General features: G+C 54.2%; 1 protein-coding gene across 2 annotated transcripts in view; it reads right to left on the bottom strand.

Moving 5' to 3' along the window:
- OPCML (opioid binding protein/cell adhesion molecule like) overlaps positions 1 to 20,682 on the bottom strand; it is a 342,553-nt gene that overhangs the window by 198,767 nt on the left and 123,104 nt on the right. The window contains exon 3 of one of the 2 annotated variants that reach the window (XM_083808759.1): positions 1,426 to 4,359. The exons of the other annotated variant lie outside the window; for it this stretch is intronic. Coding sequence (XP_083664885.1) covers positions 3,762 to 4,359 — 598 coding nt within the window. The 3' untranslated portion in view covers positions 1,426 to 3,761. Of the gene's footprint in view, positions 1 to 1,425; positions 4,360 to 20,682 lie in introns of those variants that run through there. 2 annotated transcript variants of the gene reach the window in all.

Here is a 20,682-nt window from a genome sequence, read left to right as displayed (position 1 = left end):
CCGTGCAAAGCCACTGCCTGTCCCCACGGAGGCGGCTCCTCCACGAGGCTCAGGCGTGCACAAAGCCCCCTCACACCCACCTGGGCACTGGGATGCTCACCCGGCTCCCGTGGGTCCGGCGCTGCACGCACCCACATTCCCACCCCCCCGGAGCGCTGTCACTGAGAATCCGCTAATTAAGTACTGTTAATGAATTCCCTCCGATGCCTATTCGCAGCACATTTGTGCTCCCCCTCTGCCAGCGCTCTCGCCAACCGGTTGGCTGTCGGGAACTTGACGGAAATCAGGAGGACGGAGCCAAGAAAGCCCATTTCGGCTGCGGGGCCGCGGGTGCTCGCGCCAGGAACAGAGCGTAATGCTGTGCTCATCCCAGGAGGGAACAATCCTGCCCTGCCTGCGAGTCTGTGGCAGCGGAGAACGAGAACGTGACATCAGCCTTTTTTTTTTTTTATCGGGTATTTTATGGCTACAGGAAGATTCTGCGCCCACGGCACTGCTGACAAGCTACAGACCGAGTCCCACCAGCAAACATCGCCCAGTGCTGAAGAAGCCACGGTCTGCACACCAGGGGGACACCAAGCAGTGGGGTTGTGGGACAGGGATCATCACCCAGCCCTTCCCCTGCTCTCCGTCCCCGATACACACAGCTGGTGCTCCGGCAAGCAAAGGCAACCAGGATTTACGCTCAGTCAACGCCAAACACGCCTGTTCCTTAGACACTTCTCTCATCCCCGGGATGTCTCAGCCCCTGAGCATGGCAATTCCCTGGTGCCTAACCTCTTGATTTATTTGAAACGAGTAGGGAAGTTTTCACAAGCTTGGCGCCTCTCACTGGCAGCAGGACGATATGGGAATGGTGTGACCAATGCCCTGCGCTGACGGCAAGGTGTCCCCTGCCTCACACCCACAGGTCAAATGATGCTCGGTGCCTGGGCTCTTGCACTCCATCTGGATTCATGCCAAAAAAAGTGCAAGACCCTTACACAAAGTGCATTAGGTGCAGCCCTGACACATGTGGGAAGGACGGGACACAAGCCTCAAAGGGGGGTTGGGGCATGGTGATGGTACCCAGCACCACGAGCACACAGCAAACCCCCTGAGCATCCCTCCCGGCCCAGGAGCAACCTCCACGCTCAGGTAAGCATCCGCTGGGAGCCAGCACGCGAGGTGGCTCAGTGCAGCAGAGAAAATCCTTAAATGCCGACAGAAATGCTGCAGAGCCGGTGGGGAGGCTTTGCAGCTGGTTTCCCTGCCTTCCCAGGGGGTGGCCAGGGCTTCTCCTAGCAAAAAAAGAGGAGACATGAGACACTCCTGCTTAAGCTGAATAAAATATGTCACTCCTGATCGTGTAGCTATTAAATCACTGGCTATACAATTACTTAATTATGTAGCAGCAAAAAAAAAAGGGGGGGGGGGGGGGAGGGAGGGAGACGGTGTTTTTCCTCCTCAAAACTTCAATTTGCTACCTCAAGAAAATAATTACTCAATTCAAACATTAAATAATTGAGACATTCATTAGTGGTCCCATTGTATGATTAGCACGAGGAAGGTAGCATTTAACGACTGGGAAATTGATTCGGCAGAGAAAAAGGAAGCCGGGCTTAATGGGATAAAGGCGAGCGCGGCTCGGGGGGCTGGCCCACCCAGCCCAGGGCAGGCAGAGACCAGGGAACGAGGACGAGGATGTCCCCAGGCTGTCACCCACGTAGCCACCACCTCCAGCCCAAAGCGCCCCCAAACATCGCTGGATTTGGAACGGGGCTGAGCTTCAGGGATGTCTACAGCCCAACGCAAAACTTGGTGACTTTTGACTCCGTGCGGGTACGCGGGGTCTCCTTGCACCTTCAGGAACACCCGCCATGCAAGAACAAGGCCGGGGGTGCTCACACTCAACGCAGGAAGGCGCAGGACCCCTCCCCACATTGCTCCCCGTGCTCACCCCCCTTCAGACACCCCGTTCCTGGAGAAGAAAAAAGCTTCTGGTTCCATCAGCTCCTACCCGGGCTGCACCCCAACACCAACCCTGCGCGGATTCACTGCTGCCGCAATAACCAGCTGCCAAATAATTTGATCCGGGAGACAGGAAGCAGGAACTCTTTATCCCTCTAGATGCAATCGAGCGATTTACAGTGTCTGCAAAAAAAAACCTATTGCAGACGTGCTCCTGCTCGGCGCGGGGTGGGGAGAAAGCCAGCGGGGTGGGCAGAGGACAGCGGCTCTGCAGCTCCCGTAAAAGAGACGAGGGCAAAGGCAGCGCCGAAGGGAAAGCAATTACAAGCAATTATTGGCAGAGGCTGCCATGTGGAAACGTTCCCATTGTTTAAAGTTTGACCCACTGCGAATATCTTTCTTAAAATGGTTATTGCCTTATCCTCTCCGATCTAAATAGCTCTCTTCACACTCGGCTGCACTAAGGAAGCAGAGCGGCTCGGAGCGGAGGCTGAATGCAGAGGATTTGGGTCGCTCGCCGTTTCCCTCAAAACTCATCTCGCAGGGTCCACGGGCCACATGGGAGCCCAAAACCAGGGCAAAGCATCGCTGCTCCGTCCCACCACGCTCTCAGAGGGTGGGTGCTCACACCATGCAGCTCTCCTCTGGCCCCGGGCATCACACACGTCTCGTCCTGCAGAGGGGACACGTGGCAAGGGAGGGCACCGGGGAAGCTGAACTGCACGGCACCCAGCTGCGATCCCTCAGCCCTACTCGTTTCCCTCAAAAAAAGCACTGAAATGGGGGAGTTTGGAGCCCAAGACAAATTATTTATCCCTGATTTAAGCCTGGGGTTGAAAACTGGAAAGAGACGGCTTGGAACTGTGCGTTTTTGTAACTCAGATCATGAGATTGCTCCTTCTGTGAGCTGACACCTCGTGAATGCGTTTTCTCTCCGGAAATGCCATTACGTTTACAAAGACGGGCTTTCCAAGCGAGGGAGGGGACAGGCTTGTCTTTGCCTCACCTTGAGGCGTTCAGAACAACCCCTTTCTCCAAAAATTCGGATTCTTCCCAACTCGGAGGTGGTTTGGCGGAGCTCTGGAGCTCCGGCACGAGGGCTGAGAGGTTTCAGCACAAGGAGACGCCGCCTCGAAGCGAGGTGGTGGCGGAACAAAAGTGGCCATGTTAATCTCGGCTCCATTAAAAAATAAAAATGGATCAAAGTTGGCCAAATAGAAAAGGACAAAATCAGCAGAGAATTGCTTTAATTATTACCTTCAAGCTTGCAAAAAAAAAAAAAAAAGGGTATTACAACCGAGAGCACACAAGAAAGAGAAACTATAAAGGAAGTACTTGACAGTGCCCCTTTAATTAAACCGCTCTGAATATCATTAGCAGTGGACCTTTGGAATTTAAAGCCAATTACAATCTAAATACAAAACTTACTTGCTTGCCAAGTTGCTTACGCAACATCTTTCAGAAGTGAGCGTGGTGCGCAGGGAAGAGCCTTTGCTCTGCAAAGCACTTTCATCCAGCACCTACGAGCTGGGCACCTTGGCACGGAGGATCCTAAAAGGAGCAGCGAGAGGACGTCCCCCCGGGCTGCCACGAGGGGTCTGAACACACTCACCGTGCCCTGCGATCCACACAGGGGTCACCAGCCAGCAGATACGGGCCTTACAGACACCTGGTGGGGTTTTTGGCTCGCGGGGAGGTCCTCACACGGGGCTGTGGTCATTTGGATGAACAGATACTGAGGGTATCGGGGCCAGCGCCTTGGCTGGTGCTGTGCTCAGGCTGGTGCCTTTCCCCACCAGCTCAGCAGAAACTCAAGTCTCTGGAACAAGCTTTCCAAAGGAGACTCTCCACTGCTCACCGGCCCAAAAAGGCACACGAAATCCTCTGCAGTGACAACGGAAACCGCCAAGCTTTGCCATCCCCAGGCCTGCAGCTGCACCACCAGTAAGCACCAGGGCAGCGCCAGTAGCAGGACCCGCGCCGGCTCCCGCACGGCTCGCGGCAGGCAGACAGACGTAGCTACAGGCAGGATGACAGAGAACGAGGAGGAGCCCTCCAGCCTGCCTGCTGTCACCGCTTCTTGCCTTTGAGACGCCGCTGAAGGATCCCATCAGTTTGCGCAAGGTTTCGATCAGGCCCCGATCGCTGCGCGGCACAACTCCGCGGTTTATCTTCCCGACAAAGGATATGACTGCGCTGACAGGCGACGGCGGCTGTTCGCACGGTAACAGCTTTCCCCGCGCCGTGCTGCCACGACGGGCCGAATCCTGCGCCCCGGTGCTGGAGCTGGCCAGGGGAAGGGGCTGCACAGGTGCTTGCACGGGAGCTTTGCTCGGTCCTCGGGGTGTCGGGCACGGCAGAGCTGTCGGAGCAGTGCAGGGGGTCAGGACCAGGGAAGAGGACCCCAAGCTAAAGGGGGAGAAGGTGATGGGAAGCAAAGACTTCTGTTCTGTGCCCAAAGCTCCAGGTTATTAAAGCAAACCAATCATGAAAAATAATTAAAATTCAGTAATGTATTTTTCCTTTCCTCGCACGCTCTCCATCTCCACGGAAAAATCCCACGGAAGCGTTACAGACCGGGTGCGTGTGAGCTCTGTGCCCAAAGCAAAACGGGAATCGTCTCCCCGTCACAGCGTCTGACGGGACGGCCGCAACGAACCCCCCCGGAAATGTTCCCTGCCATATGTTCGAGGAGCCATTTCCCCAGGCGTTCATTAGCAGCATCGCCATGAAGCTCTACGGGCCTTTCCTACAAAGAGAGGGGGGACGTCAAAGGAAGTGGCAGTTGCTAATTAAACTGCGAGCGTCACCCGGAGCGAGGAAGGTGAGGTTCAACATCTCCATCCGGGAGACTGAGAAAGGGGAGAGCGAGGAGCATGCTGCAGAGGCACTTGCTACAGCGCCACAAGACCCCGCTACCCAGCTCTGGCCCTGGCTGCAAACCCAGCTCTTCCTACCCGTCGAAGGCAGGGAGCACTGCCCACGGGAGAGTACGGATTTCTGCAAGCTCCACACATTTACATTTTCTGGTAAACAAACCCGAGCACGGAGGAGCTCTCTCGCGCAGCTTTGCTCATGTAAAGTTACTCGAATAAAACTCCGAGAGGAGAAAAAAAAAAAACCAACACCGAACCTTCCAACCCTATAATTAAAATAAAAGTACCTGGGGGTTTGGGAAAGCATGGCTGGCACTCTCCTCATGATATTTAATATTACATTGCCATTTGATATTTTTATTACCTAATTGCGGGGCAGCTGGGCACCCCGAGGGGCTTGCAGGTAGCGGAGCTGCGGAGCACGGCTCCGTGCCGTCACCCACGTTGTTCTGCCTCGGCTCCGCTCTCCGGCACACCAAGCTGCAGCCTGCCAGACCCTGCTGGGGCTGCTCCACGGGCACCCCCATGTCTCAACACCTGAAAAAAGCTCCTTCAGACAACCTGAGAGAGAAAACGAGCCCAGATCTGGGAGGTGGCCGGACCTAGGGGAGCCTTCTGAGCTGGAAGCGCCAGCTCATGGTGGAAAACAATTGTTATTCCAAAGTCGCCGGCTTAAATGCAAAGATTCAGAGCCCGGAACAACAATTCAGAAGGGAATTAGAAGTGGGCTGATGGCTTTTCCAGGCAATTTCTTCCATCCTGAGGCTGGACTCCCAGAGGGATAGCACAAAGAGAAGCACAGCAGGAGGAGGAGGATGGAGCCGGCACCAACGCTTGGGCGCGGTGACTTGGTTTGTCATCCCGCAGCTCCCAGCCTCCCTCCAGGGCCCACCCCACACTCCTTCTACCTGCTCTGAAGCACACTTCCCTCCTCCCAGTCCTAGAAAAGAGCACAACCCCTGGATGGGAGAACCGTTGAGCTCCATTTCCAAACCAAAGAACCATCGAGCTCCATTTCCAAACCACTCCGGCCTCGCTGCGCAATTTTGGGCTCTTCCCGGTGCCTAAAGGGGGCAGGGGAGGCTCACCCACCCCGGCCAGCTGCTGAGACCCTCACAAAGAGCACCACAGACGCCACTTTTAATCACGTAATCCTCGCAGTCCTGCAGCTATCCCGCTCAAGGATCTCCCCACGGAGCCAGGCGAACACGTGTGCAGGAGGACTGCGCAACGCAGTTATTCTGAGAAGATGGATAGACAGGCAAAAAGACAGGGCTTGACAGCAAGCAGAACATTTCAAAGAATCTCAGCTGTTCAGTAGTCATCCATCATCCGCTGCAAACACCAGCAAGACGGGGCTGTATAATCACAAGAAAGTTTTTAACAACTGTGCCCCCCTGTACGGGTTTTTAAATCAAAGCTCTTGGGCTGGGGCCCCCTGAGCTGCCTCACCGCCACCTAATGGCACCAGGGACATCACCTGGAGGTTAATACACCTAAAGTGAAACAGGGTAAATCTGCCAGGTCTGTGTGTGGATGTCATACCTGCGTTCCCAGCTAGAAAGTATCACACACAGAAAAAAAGAAAAAAGGGGGGGAGTGCTGGAATGAACACTTCAAGCTTCGCTGATGGGGAAACTGAGGCAGGCCAGCAGCACAGCGACCTGCCCGGCGTCCCGAGGCTAAAATCCATTTATTCTACCCGCAGTCCGGTCACTCCGTCAGCAGATCACACTGCTTTGCTTTCCCCTCTGACCCCAGCCAGGAAAGTCATTTATTTTTGCCAACGCACGCTGGGCAGAGGCACTTTTTGGTGGACCCCCCCCGCGGCAGTGATTAAGTGCTCTTCCCTCCCAGCTCTGCAGGCAACACAGAGCACAGCCCCACGATGCTGATGAGCAAACAAAAAACCTGCCTTTTGTTCTCTCCCTCTACCTAATGAAGCTCAGTATCACTCGAGGATGTTATTGTTTTTAATCAATACAGAAAGAAAATGTTCACCTCGGTTCCCTTCCCAGCACAGCGAACAACACCCCCCTTCTGCCAAGCCAAAGGAGCGAGCTGGAGACTCAACTCCTCATGGGAAGAACCAGATTCCTGAGCCCAAAGACAAATAAAAGGAATTAAAAATACCTTTTTTTTCTCTTTTTATCCCCTGGAGGGAGAAGCCATAGGGCTGTGCTGGGGGAAGCAGTGGCCCCTCCATGAGGCATCCCTCCTGGGGGGACAGTGATGCTCTGAGGCTCCTGCAACCAAATAAATGCTCCCCTATCAGCAGAGCCTCCAGTGGCCCAACAAGTGACCCGTAGCCCAGGGCACCAAGGCCACCTGGATGGCCCCAAGGCCACCTGCATGGCCCCAAGGCCACCTGGATGGCACCAAAGCTGTTCCTGCACCTTCTCCACCCAAGGGAGCCCCCCAGGTCCATGCCATGGAAGGAGCGAGCTGCGTCGTTTGCTTTAAGGAATTACCAGGGAGGGAACAGAAGGACCTGGCAGGCAGCAGAGGGTTTGGAGTTTGCAATCTGGATAATCCATCTGAAACTCAGAAAGCAATGAAGGGAGTAGGAAGGAGGGAGGGAGGGAAAGTGATGAACAAAATAAAAAGGAGCAGAAAACCGCAGCCGCCCCGAGCAGCAGGTTTACCTCCAGCAGACCTAGGAGTTCCTCCGGTAGCCAGTGATACATTACTGGGAGCCAGGGGGTAATTAGGCTGCCCGGGTAATTGTATCCAGACATACAGCCTGCTCACAGACGACAGGAGGGGAACACACGGAGGGAGCCGTGGCCAGGATTTTAATCCTGCTTCGCTCTTTCCTCGCAGAGCTAGAGTCTGCAGAGCCTCACTCTCCACCCTCCGAGCTCCTGCACAACCCCAAACCAGCCCTCCCCTGGTCCTGCTTTGCCTTTGGCCGTGCCCTGCAAAGCACCGAGGGTGAAATTTCCCCCAGATGCTCAGGGCTAAGGAGAAGGGAATGAGCACAGTGTGCCTGGAAGGAGAGACGGACAGCAGGAGACCTGCTACCAGACCCACACGCCTCATTTACAGAGGCTGAAGCTGCAGCGCAGGCACGGAACGAAAACAGAGAAAAAAGCACAACAGCTCCAGAAACCTCTAGCAGATGGGACTGTGAGTCTACGAGAGAAGAGAGGGATGGAAGCTGGTAAATGCACGCACGGCAAGCCCCAGGTTTTGCTCCTCTTCCCGGTGCAAGAAACTTAGAGCAAACATCAGACATTGCTTTTCTAAACACCTTTCCCAGGAGCGGACAGACAGCGGAGGCGGGAGGGATTCAGAGCAATTTCCTGCACACGTGCCACTGTCAAGTCTCCAAACAGCAGGCTCAAAATGGACACCCGGGCTGGAATTTACTGTCTGCAGAGACAGCACAATTACCTCGCTGCGCCTCCCTCCCCGGCAGCATCCAGCTGGCCAGGAGGCAGCGCGCCCATCGGGCTCCGAGGGGGGAGCCCTGAGCCCAGGGGGGGCCAGGCTGCACCAGCCAAAGCCCTGGGGCTCCAAAACCAGGGGGAGCATCCACAACCGCAGCCCTCAGCGCCCGCAGCAGGGAGAACCCACCCGAAATGTGCCACAGGACGGGTGCAGTGCACCGGGTACTGCAGCCCCTTCGCCCCCACGACTGCGCTGCCCGGGGGCTGCTGCTACCAGCAGCGCAGGCGCCTCGAGCGAAACAGCAAAAACCCAAATGGGGTTCGGAAACCACTTTTATGGCAACATCATGGCCGGAAAGGCCGAATTTCTCCTCCCAGGCGGCGAGCTGGCAAGGTACTGCCTGCTCCCGTTGGGCTTTTAAAGAAGGTGACGGCAGCGAGAGAGCGGCAGAGCCTTAGCAGCGGCCAGCCCCGCGGCGATTAAAATGCAATAATTAAGCGAGCATCTTTTGAAGCTGTCTGCCAGGGGTGCTTCCGACACACCAAGGTTAGGTAGCTATTAGAAGTGGGTTTGTTTTCCCTCTGAGATGGCCCTGTTAAGCTGCCGGCGTCTCCTCTGCAGACAAGATAACTGATCTGCTCAGATCACAGTATATTAAAGTTCACAATTAATTTAGATAACTCCAGACAAGCTGGATTATTAGGGAAAAAAAAATTAAGAGAAATCTGGAGATTAAGACTTATAAATCTGCAGACATTAGAGAGAATTGGATTCTTTCTTATATGGACGTAAAATCAAGTCTTTTTTATATGATTCAATTATAGATTGATGGGAAGTCTCAGAAACTTGGATTAATGATCTTTTCTTAAAGGAAAAATTATATAAGAAAAAATAAAAAGAGAGTCATATAACAGAAAGAATTACTACTCCCCGAACCGTGATTAAGGTTTAGTAGGTTACGTTCAGAACAGCGTAAAAGGGAATTTGTGGATTCCCAACCACATTAAGCGAGTATAAACGGAGATAAAGGAAGCAGCGTGGGGCAGTAAATTACCCTCCTGCAGCTCGGCATAGGTGGGGAAAAGAAGTCTCCAGGTGACGGGACTGGCACGAACTGGGACAAATGAGCCGGCGGCTTCATGTCGGGGAAGGAGACATGGTTTTTATGGGACCCTGGAGCTCCTGGAGCATCCAGGAGAGCTTTAGAGCTGCGGGGTGATTGCGCTGATGGCAGCGGAGCTGGGCTGATTTACGGCAGCCGAGGAGGAGGCATCAGCTTCTCCTAGAGCAAGGAAACGCGTTCAGACGGGGCGCGAAAGGTAGGGACACAGCACCCCGTAGTCCTGGCATTAACGCCCACGGCTCAGCCCGGCCACCTTCCTACAAGTCATCCCAGCACCACTGTTTGAAAATAAATGCAACGCTTCTTACCAAAAAGAGCCATTCCAGCCCCAAAATCCCCACGCACCGAGCTTTCCCCGGACTCCTGGAGCTCCAGCTCCCACTCTTTAAAAACTAAAGGCTGGCAACTCAGCCCTGCCTCACAGCGTTAACGTGCAAACAGGCATCTTCGAAACCTGCAAGGTGCTCAGACACTATGGTAATAGGGGGCATCCGAGTCCCTTAGATAATCTGCCTCAAAGTGAATATTTCGCTAGTGTTACACCCGAGCCCTCCTCAGCGCGGATTAGCAGCCAGGCACGCCGTTAGGGAAGCCGTCGTTTATTGCTTTGTCCGAAAAAGCTCCATCTCTCTGGGTCACTCCTTCCAGCGGCGAGCTGTGCGGCAGGACGCAGCCCCGCAGCCTGGGTGCCGGACGCCGGGCTCGCCGTGGAAATGATGGCAAGAAATGCAAGGACAGCAAGGAGGGAGGGGACATCCCCAGGCAGGGCAGGGAAGGGGGAGCGACCACGCCGAAGTCTCATCCCTTGGAAATCTCAGCCCCCTTGGTTTGCACGGGTGGAGAGGAGCAGAGGGGTCACCGGGGCTTGTTTCGGATGCGCCACCTCCGAGGGCGAAAAAGACCTCGTCCTCAGCCAGGAAACGGGGATTTGCAATAAAAATAAATGCATAGTTAAATAAATAAAAGGCCCGTGGCTGATTTTCACATTTGGCAAGGGGCCGGAGCTCTGCACAAAGCAATTAAAAGGAAAATGGATTCCAGCAGGAAAAAGAACAACTTCCCCCTCTTCAAAAAAATATCTTTCTGATGAGACAAAACCTTTGCTGCACTCAGTGTGGCGCGGAGCTAAAGGCCAAGGAAGTATTTAAGCTCGCAATTAATTTCCAGTCATTTCTGAAGGCTCTGATAAGTTAACATGTCGACGGCAGTTATTTAACACAACACGTACCCTCCGGACCAGGCGGTGATGGTGGCACTGCCACGGCACCGAGGAGCAGGAGGCAAGCCCAGACCTCTGCAAAGAAGGAGGAGAGCTACAAAACCAGTCCCTGCTGCTGCAAGGAATTTCAGCACGGTTTTCTATCAAGCTCTCTTCTCTTTTTTTTTTTTTTCCCCCTTCCTGTACGGCTATGCACAGACATTGCTAATGACAACTTTTTTGTCTTTAATCCCAGGGAGTCGGCTGCAGCACTTTCCCTCCGTACAGCCCGCCGCTCCCCACCCCTGCTTCCATTAATTGATTTGTGCAGAACCTCCTGTCAAAGGAAATTGCCTGACAAGTCCAGATCCTGAAGACAGCAACGAATTTCAGAAGCCGAAGGTCTCGTGAAATGGTAACAGCCAGTGGGAGCCGGGAAACTTTATTGGCTTGCCTCCTTGTTTGAAAATTAAGGGTCTTCGGTTAAATCAAAGTTTCTCTCTCCCTCTAATAAGATGACAGTCCAGACCATTCGACTGACTGCTGAGACACTGACTCCTTGCTGGCTTTAGATCACTCAAGTGCTCCGAATTTAATCTCAAATGGCTGTTATTGGATTTTGCTCGGACTAGCTGTCTGATGGGCGCGGTAATAGCAGCCAGCAGCCCCTGTGGGCCCGCGCGGCCTCCCCACTCCTGCAGTCTGACAACCCGCTGCTGCCGAGGCATCTGGGGGAGAGCTTTTGCTCCGGCACCTTCGAGGAGCTGAGGCTCACAAGAAGACGCTCCGTCCCGTTTACTCAAGCCAGGGCTCCCTCTCCACGCACCACGGTATTAATTGTACGCAGCGGCAAGGAGCTGTGCGAGAAGTGATCCCTCCGGGTGCGTTAGAGCTCGTGGCAAGGCAAGCAATTCTCCAATGTACACATGCTCCTCGGAAGGGTAAATGTTTCCCTGCTTCTGCCTGCGTGCTCATGTCATTTACACAGCGCCGTCAATCACTGCTCTCCCAAGAAGGGGAGCAGTGTAAACTCATGTTTAATGCCAGATTTACACACGTTTCCATTCGCCACTAAATGAGACCGTTACATCTGTTGTGTCAATTGATTTTTCTAGCCCGGCTTTGCGCACGCTTGCACGGGGGCTGTGCGAAGGAATGCGGGCACTGAGATCGGACGGGGCTCCTGCTCCCCGCACAGCACTCCACCAGGAGGCACGTCCTGACCTTCACCTTCTGACATTAAGCTTCTCCCGGCCACGGACCTTCCCAACCTTATCGGCAGATCCCACGGCGCAGCCTCCGCTGTGCAAACCTTTCTCTCCGACCTGCCTCCTGCTGCAGGGGAGCTGCAGCCGTGGCCTGCGTTTCCAGGACAGACCGAAACCCAGAATCTGCCCCCCACGTGTGTAGCGGGGCCGAGGACGTCAGAATGAAACCGAGCCCAGCCCTGCCCCTTAATACGGCCCTGTTGCCCTTTGCTTTGTACTACATCACAGCACAGGATGCCGTTGCCCTTGGCAATGGCACCAACATCGCTGGCGTTCAGCCGACAGGTTGATTTGCCATCCTTTCAAGAAAGTTCTTCTCGTTGCGCTTCGCCAAAATAAAGCAACCTTCCTCGCTGAAATTATCCTTTGTAAACACCCCCCGAGGAAGCAGCGGCTCCTTTCTCCGCCGTGACTCATCCTCCCACACGACGGACCGTGAAAGGAGCAGTCACGCTGCCGTGTCAGGCTGCCGCAGGGACGGCGCGCCCCTCTCTGATTCAGCCCCCCAGCATCACCCACACCCCCGGCCCCTGCCCAGGCGTCCCCACCGCCTTCGGGCGAGCTCCCAGGTGAAGCTCCCCGGGGTGGCACCTCGGGCAGGTGACCTGCAGGATGCCTTTTGCAGCACTTCGGTGCTCTGCCTTCATCAAAATGCACAGCAGCACCTGCTGAGGCTGGAGAGCAGGGAGCTGATCCTTCCAGGGGCGGCTCTTCACCCCGAAACCAAGCAGAGCCTTCTCTCTGGAATTAAACTCTCCAGCCCCTCTGCTGGCTCTGCTCCCCCAGCAGGGAGGCACCAGCACAACCCCCGGGAGCGAAGCCCTGGCTTTCGGAGGAGCCCACGCTCCCCACCACCAGCACAGAAAGCCGAATGCAGCTGCGAGAGGCAGCAGAGCCATTCAAACCCGAGCCGGGCAGTCGAACAGAAACAGAGCCTCGATCCCACATTAATTTGCAGCATCCCGGGCTGAGCACTTCAGATAAGCGGCGCCGGAGCCAGAGAGATGACAGAGAAAAGCTTGTGTCTGTGGCACATCTGTGCGCGCACGCAACGCCCTGCCTGCGGGCTGCTGCTCAGCTGCTGACGACCTGGACAACATAATAGCGGCACACCGAGGTGCCTCGGCGAGGCAGACCCTCCGCCAAATCCCCGGCAAAAATCTTCCCTCCCCGCAGGGCTTAAAACCTCACCCTGCTCCAGTTATTCTGAAAGGGGATTCAGCGCCTCGCCGTAAATTATACGAGCGTTGGACACGAGCATCATTTATGCACAAATCACTGTTCCCTAGAACAAAGCAAGTATCAGCCTCCTGACAAAACACTTTTTAGTAGGATTGGCAAACGAATAAAACCTCCCGATGAATACCAACGGTCTGATGAAAAAGTCCTACCGATTTTAATAGAGAATGATCATTTTCCTATAGGATTTTTGAACCATCTTGTTGAATTTAATGGAGATTTTCTATTCTGGTCCACAATTATGCAAGAGTTAAAATACCTCCAGAGACGAGGAGATTATCTATTAAATTTTATAGGATTGCAGAGTCATTTCCATAGAATCCTGTTATGTTTCTATAGAGCCTGACAAGTTTAATCCCTATTGAACTTTACGGGGACTTTTCCATAAGGGACAAATAGACTCTGACATCTGTTAGCTGCAAAATGAGTAATACTCGGAAAATAGAGGTCTTACACACCACTGCCGTACTCAAAATGGTTGAAAGATGTCTTGAACAAGCAGCTTAATGGGGAAAATGCATTAAATTGGTGTCACATGGCTGCATTAGTATGGTTGTGTTGCAACATTTCTTTTATACACAATGTCATTTATACAACCAACGCTTTACAAATTGCATTTGCTACCGATGTGCACTTGATCTCATCATCCCATGCTGGGACTTTCCTGTATCAGAACAGAAAGAGTGAGAGCAATCTAAATTGAGGGAAAAAATGGCAGTTTAAAGCATGGAACTGGCAGGGTATGTGTGCACATTCCTCTGCCCTAATGCTACTAATAAATGCACAGACTCCAAGCCTCCCTCTCATTGCACTCTACTGTGGAGCTGGAAGGAGCGCCGTGCTTCTCTTTCATGCACAGCACTAAAGAAAAAACATTCAGCTGAGCTATCTGGAGACCGAAAGTCTTTTAAATTCAACCATAAAGCAGCTATAACAATGCACAAAACAAGCAGGGACAGCTAAAGGGTTCCTACACCAATTTGTCCTGGACCGGTTCAAGGCGCAAATGAAAAGCCACTGCAGCCCCCGTGGGGCTTTTCTCACCTTTCCCTGTGCAAGCTCACGTCAAACACGATGCGTGCTTGCAGTAAGCTGTACCCGTACCAGGCTCTGCTCCCTTTTAGCCAGTTTTCCCTCAAAAGCCCCAGCCTCTCTTCACGAGGTCCCACTGCTTGGATACACCACCCCTGGGGATGCGCTCGGGTTCTTCCTTGGCCGTTCCCACAGCCCTCAAATCCCTTTTTGGGATCTGGGGTGCTTCAGGCTCGCCCTGGAGAAAACAGAGGCTGAGCGCCCCTGAGCCAGGCTGAACCTCCCCACGTGAGGCAAAGCCGCAGCTGAGCCATGCTCATGGCTACAGCAACGGCAACAGGCACCTCTAATAACACCGTGGCAATAGCAACAAGGTGGTAATCGCCAAATTGGCCTTCAAATTATACGCGTATCAGTGAAAAAAAGCAGTAAGAGAAGCCTGATGGAGCCCCACTGGAGAGGGAGGGGTGCCCAGCAGGGCAACCAGCAATACCCAGAGCAGCAGTGGTGGGGCCGAGGGGAGCAAGCCAAAACCAGGCACCCAGAGCCACGTGCTTGCAGGCTCCGAAGACATACCCATGGCAACGAGAAGAACAAGCGCTTCCATATGTCTCCCCGACTGCGTTTCCTTCCCAAAGAAAAGGACAACGCGGTAGCTGAGCACAGCGCTGCAAAATATGGCTTTCATATTTCATCGGCTGCCAAACGCTAGCGGGGTGTGGACGGTGGGTGTAGGAGGGCCGGGGGTTGGTTTGGCTTTCTTCTTCTGATCCGTGTGCAAGGGAATAAAATCCCCATCGACAAGGGGACAAGTCTTTTGGCTACCTAATGCACCGAGACCCACACAAAGCGAGCACAGACCCCGAGGGGGTGCTCGGCACCCCCATGCGATGGCACCGCACAGACCGGCAGGTCCGCGTGTGCGTGCGTCTGTCCTCACCTCTGCACACAGTTTAATCAACCCGTGCCTCTAGAAACCTCACCTAGCTTCGTCGAATACCGACTAATAAGGATGCCTCACGTCCCTCCTCAGATCCCATTACAGAGCTCACCGATATCCGTGACGAAAAAGCCTCACTGACTCCTCCATCCCGAGCCTGGTACGATTGCAACGTGAGAGGAGGGAGCGAGGCTTGCGGCTCCGCTACCCGGCAGGAAGCAGCGCGACGCAGCCTTTGATCCAAGCAGGCAGCTGGGGGTTTGCCCGCACACACACACAGCTCCCAGGAAGGAGTAAAAAAGCTACGGAGGGTGAAGAACAAGCCAAGCAAGACCCCAGTGCTTCGAGCAGAGACCCAAAGGATCCCCCTGCCTAAGCACACAGGTCGGGTGAAGCCCTCCTGCAAATCCCTTCGGGTGCAGCACTGCACCAGCAGACCCCAGACCCCAACCCGGGCACCAAAACCACCTGCATTAAGTACTGGGGGCCAAGCCACTGCCACAGCTGGAGGGCAGGGACACGGCGGGACAGGCAGGGAGTTCACCCCCTGCGGGGCCCCAGTGGAGGTGGGAACCACATCCCCCCGCCGAGCCTCTCGGGTCACCCCATCCCCGAGCAGCCACTTCTCTCCCACAGAAGGATCACGCACCGGGGGTGGGGGGGGAGAAAATTTGCCTGCTCTCTGTGCAAAGAGTGAAACGCTCACCCCTGGGGAAGGTGGGGAAAATCTCGTGTGACGCGACAGCGGGGATGCCCAGCAGCGCCCTAAGAGCAGCCCGAGAAAACGGCAGCGAAGGAAAGCTGCCCCTGGGGATTTCAATGTTTTTAGGTACGCCTGGTGCAAGCATCCAGTTCCAGCAGCGATGGATGCGTTTATATCTGCGTCAATTACAGCACAAACCAACGAGCCAGGGGAAGGGTTCGTTGGGAGGGAGGTGCGCGGTTTTAAGACCCGCACCTCTCACCCAAGCACGTGTGAAAGGGGGGCTCAAGTTTTGTTCACCCACATTTCAGTGAAACATTTTTAGAAGAAGGCTGCGCTCAGAGGACAGCCCCTCTGTCGTCGCTGGGAAGGCGCAGGGCTGATTCACGTCTTGGACAAGGTCAGCTGCTTTTTCTCCACCTCCAGGACTCCGTGGAAACCTTGCTAAGCCTCTAATTAATTGCCTAAAAATTCACACTGTAAAATGAGAGCAATAAAGAATGTAATTTCCATTAGAGCTGCCTACCTGAGCACGAGGCGGGTGGCCTGGTACCCGGCGCAGCTTGGGAAGAGCAGAAGCAAGGGCAGGAGGCCACCGAGCTGTCCCCCATCAGCCACCAGCCACCGAGCTGTCCCCCACCCCTTGCTTCTCCTCTCCTTACACCACAAAACCCGGTCGGTGCAGCTGGCACGTCAAAGGGGAACCAAGGAGCGCGAGGCTCCAACAGCACGCTCCTCACAACCCATCCCGACAGCTCCTGCATCTGCGTCAAGGCAGAGCGAGCCACGTCCCTGTCTGGGAGAACCTCCTGGCAGAATTTCATCCGAGGCGGAATTAAGCATGAAGACACCAGAGCGCAGGGCAGGGGACGGTTTGCCCCTGGCGCCGCACTTCAAATATCCTCCGCGCTGTGCAATTTCATCCCCTCCGAAAGCAAGACAATTTGCCCTCTGGAAGCAAACTCGGTGGGTGGGAGGAATAAAAATGAGGCTGTGGGGGGGGGGAGGCAGGAGGGACGGGGCGCAGGGAGCTCCAGAAGCAGTGGCTGGGCTCGGTTGCACGCTTCAGGGTACGGGCAGAGCTGTCTCATTAGCAAAGGACCGGGATGGGCGACAGCCAGAAACAGAGAGGAATTTCAGGGCCCAGGCACACACCGAGGCAGCAAGGAAAGGCACGGAGAGGTGACAGCCCTGCTCACAACTTCCTAAGCACATGCAAAATCTTTCTAAAGCTTCGGCATCCCCCCAAGGGCACGTCGGGAAGCCTGCGTGGACACGGGCTCCCCAATCTGCTGGTGGGGCAGAATTGCACCCGCAGGGGAAGCTCGGCGTGAGTTTTAGGATGGAGAGGGATTTGCTTCTCTCTGCCCCTCCCTCGGCACGGCACGGCACCGCTCGCCCCGGGCCGGGACTCGCCGGGGCTGTGATTTGCAGTCTGCTCAGACGCAGCCGTAGATCACTTGGGAGAATGAACCTACAGTTTTATAAACTATTTATTAGCCCTGTCCTGTAGCGCTACATCAATACGGCCATCGGTGAAGCAAGGCAGGAGCTATAAAAATACCATCTATCCAAAATAAGCTTCATAAAATCAAACAGAGGCCAGGACAGCCTGGGATGGGATTGTGGCTTGACATATAAAGGGCCTCTCAATCTTTGAGATGGACCATTAAAATCCTCAAGCCCTTTTGGTTCACAGAAGTCTAAAACAAAAGGGGAAAAATGATGACAGCTTTCCTGGCGGAGCAGGAGGGGAAAGGCAGCGCAGGAGCCGCGCAGCACCATTTGCTCCCACACACCTCACATCGCTCTCCACGCACGACAACTGCCAGCTCCAAAAAGTTATTTTTATTTTTTTTTTAAATATCTTCTTTTCCACTGCCTCCCCCATACACAAATGGGGAAGGAGCCGGTGTTTTTCCAGGGGGGGAAAGTTTCTTCTCCCCCCAGCAGCGATGCTGGCTGAGCCGCACGGGGCAAGCGATGCCGCGGGGCAGCGCGGGACGCAGGTCACTGCATTGCTGGAGATAACGATTAACATTTCCAGCCCGCGCTCCCTCACACTGCCTCTAAAGCACGTCTTAATAAACCTCATTGCAAATAGCCTTGTATTTCTACCTCGCCGCGTCTGCCAGGGCGAGATAATGCGCCAACCCGAGGACAAGTGACGCGCTGGGAACGAGCCGCTGAGTTATGTGACAAAGCCAGCCCTGCCCAGCACGCCGCTGCCCGCCCCGCAAGCGGCACCCAAAAGGGCCGCGAGCTCTGGGCAAAGAAAATAAAACTTGCATGGGGTTTGGGGCTCTGAGAGCCTGAGGGAGAAAACCGCTGCAAAGCACGGAAATCGCTGGACAAGGGAAACATTTGGAAACCACGCACATGCTGCGTGTTTGCTGCCATGGTTTTGGCCGGGACAGAGTTAATTGTCTTTGAAGAGGCTTGCAGGATGCTGCGTTTGGGATTTTTGATGTACATAGCGGTGATAACACGCCGATGGTTTCGTTGTAGCAGAGCAGTGCTCGCACGGAGGCACGGAGTTTTCAGCTCTTTGCACTGCCCAGCCAGCGAGGGGAACGGGTACACCAGGGGCGGGGAGGGGACGCAGCCAGGACAGGTGGCCCCAAAGGACCGAGGGGATGTCCCATACCACAGGGCGTCACGCTCAGCAATGAAAGCCGGGGTAAAGAGGGAGGAAAGGGGGGGCACTAGGAGTGATGGCAGTTATCTTCCCAAGAAACCATTACGCACGATGAGCCCTGTTTTCCTGGAGGTGGCTGAACACCTATCTGCCAGCAAATGAATTCCTTGCTTTGCTTGCGTGTGTGGCTTATACTTTACCTAATAAACTGTCTTTATCTTAACCCACGAGTTCTGGCACTTTTACCTTCCCAGTTCTCTCCCCCATCCCACCTGGGGGGGGAGAGAGAGCGAGGGGCTGCGTGGTGCTGAGCTGCCTGCTGGGGCTAAACCACAGAGGTGCTTTGGGTGGTCAGAGGGAGGTGAGAGCAAGTTCGAGCATCATTTTCCTGGAAACACAGCTCCAAAGCTTTGCAAACTTCACTCGGCGCTTCCCCTGGGGAACCCACCCTGCCTAGTGCAATCCCGACAGTCCCTGGTTTGGGGGCGGAAAAATCCCGATTGCATGACAGCGGTGGGCTCGGTGACAAGTTTGCGGAGTTGCTCTAAAACTCGGCTGGCCCCAAGAGCAGCAGGGCTGAGCGTCACCTTCCTGGGGGACGCCGAACCTCCACTTCCCCGCGCTGCGACGCTCGACCCCGTGCAGGAGGCAGACGGCGCTGCCAATCCCGATCACAACTCAACTCCTCAAAGCGGTGAACTGTGAATGAAGCTCGCACACCTTCACGCCCTTCCCCTGCAGCATCAGCCCGCTTCAGTAACATCAGAAGAAAGAGAAAACAGCTTGGGTTGGACAAGGGGGGAAAAAATAAAAAGGAATAAAAAGGTTCGGGTTTACCTGCCAAGGAACCGCCAACCAGGCAAGGATGTTTTACATCTCCCACTGTGGGCCTTCAAGTAGTTCAACAATAAATGAATGCCACTTACCTGTGAGGGAAAAGAAGAAAAAAATTAAACGTTAAAGTTCACCAAGTTTTATAGCACTAGGACAACGCATTTAAAAAGCGATGGAATTTGCTTTTAAACCAGAGTGAACACAGAGGGAAAAACTCGAGTTTTAAACACACTTTAGCAAAGGTCAGCGTGAATGGCACACTGTTACAAAGGCCACCCTGCATGCTGTTTGTTTTCTTATTTATTTCTCGCAGCCTCATTTAGCTGCTTTTTCCACCCCAGTATGCGGGCTTGCAGAAGAGGAGGACGCGGCATCCGAGGCAGCTCCCGCTACGTTGCACAGCTCCTCGGCCACCATCCAGTCCCAAAACCCAACCAGACACGGGGACGCTTTCTGGTTTCCCTTGCAGCACTTGTGCCCTACCAGCAGCACCGCACGTCCCACTGCAGGCAGGGCACAACGCCAAGCAGGGCGCCCCACCAGCCGTTCCCAAAGCCAGCCGCCATGGGGTGCAGCCCCCATCCAGCCCCACCGCCTGCAGAGAAGCCCCTACACGACCTGCTACAGCCCCCAAGGGGACCCCCGGCTCCTGAGCTCCCCCTCCTGCTGGGGACATCCCACCCAGCCCACATCCATGGGACAAACCCAACCAGAAGCACCACGAGCCGTCAATCCTTCACCATCAAAGAGCAGTCAGACCTTCTGCAGAGCAGAGAGAAATTCCACTGCTGCCTATCCCCATCACAAATCTGCTTCATAAATATAAAGACGTGATAGATGTCCCCTCTAGACAGGCAGGAAACCCTTCCAGATTTTTTTTTTTTTTCCCAGGCATCTGGGAACACGGAAAGTGAGCGAGGCAGTGGCTGTACCCATCCAGCTGTTGCTCTGTAGGCTGTTGTAGGAATTGAGGATGATGTGACAGGGCACGTCTCGTTAATGTGCGACTGTGTGTACTCTAAATTACTTAAAGGGTGCCTGGGGCTATGGACAGATGCTGCTAAAATACACAATTGAATAAATAAATGGAAGGTAACAAAGAGGGAAGGGGAGGAATGCAATTGGAGAGCGATTGGCAGAGCCGCGTGCCAAGGTGTTAAAAAAAAAAAACTCCCAGCGAGCTGCCTAACCCTCTTCTGAGACTCCGCTGCTATGTGTTTCAGATGCTGAAAAGATTGAACTAATAAAAAAGAAATGAGAGAACTGTCACTGCAGATTACATGGTATTTATTCCAAAATCTGCTCATTACAGAAATTTGCAAGACAAATGGGTTTTTAGCAGGAAATGGCAGCTTTTCCTTAAGTGTATAACGAGGAGCAGAATTTGTCGGAAGCTGAATCTTTCTCTCCCTTTTCAGCTGCTCCAGCTCCAAATCTTACCAACCACCCAAGAAATACTTGCGAGGCTGAAAAAACATTCTTTTTTTC

Source organism: Anser anser, assembly GCF_964211835.1.
Source record: "Anser anser genome assembly, chromosome: 22".
NCBI classification, from domain to species: Eukaryota; Metazoa; Chordata; class Aves; order Anseriformes; family Anatidae; genus Anser; species Anser anser.
This window is presented reverse-complemented; position numbering and strand designations above follow the sequence as displayed.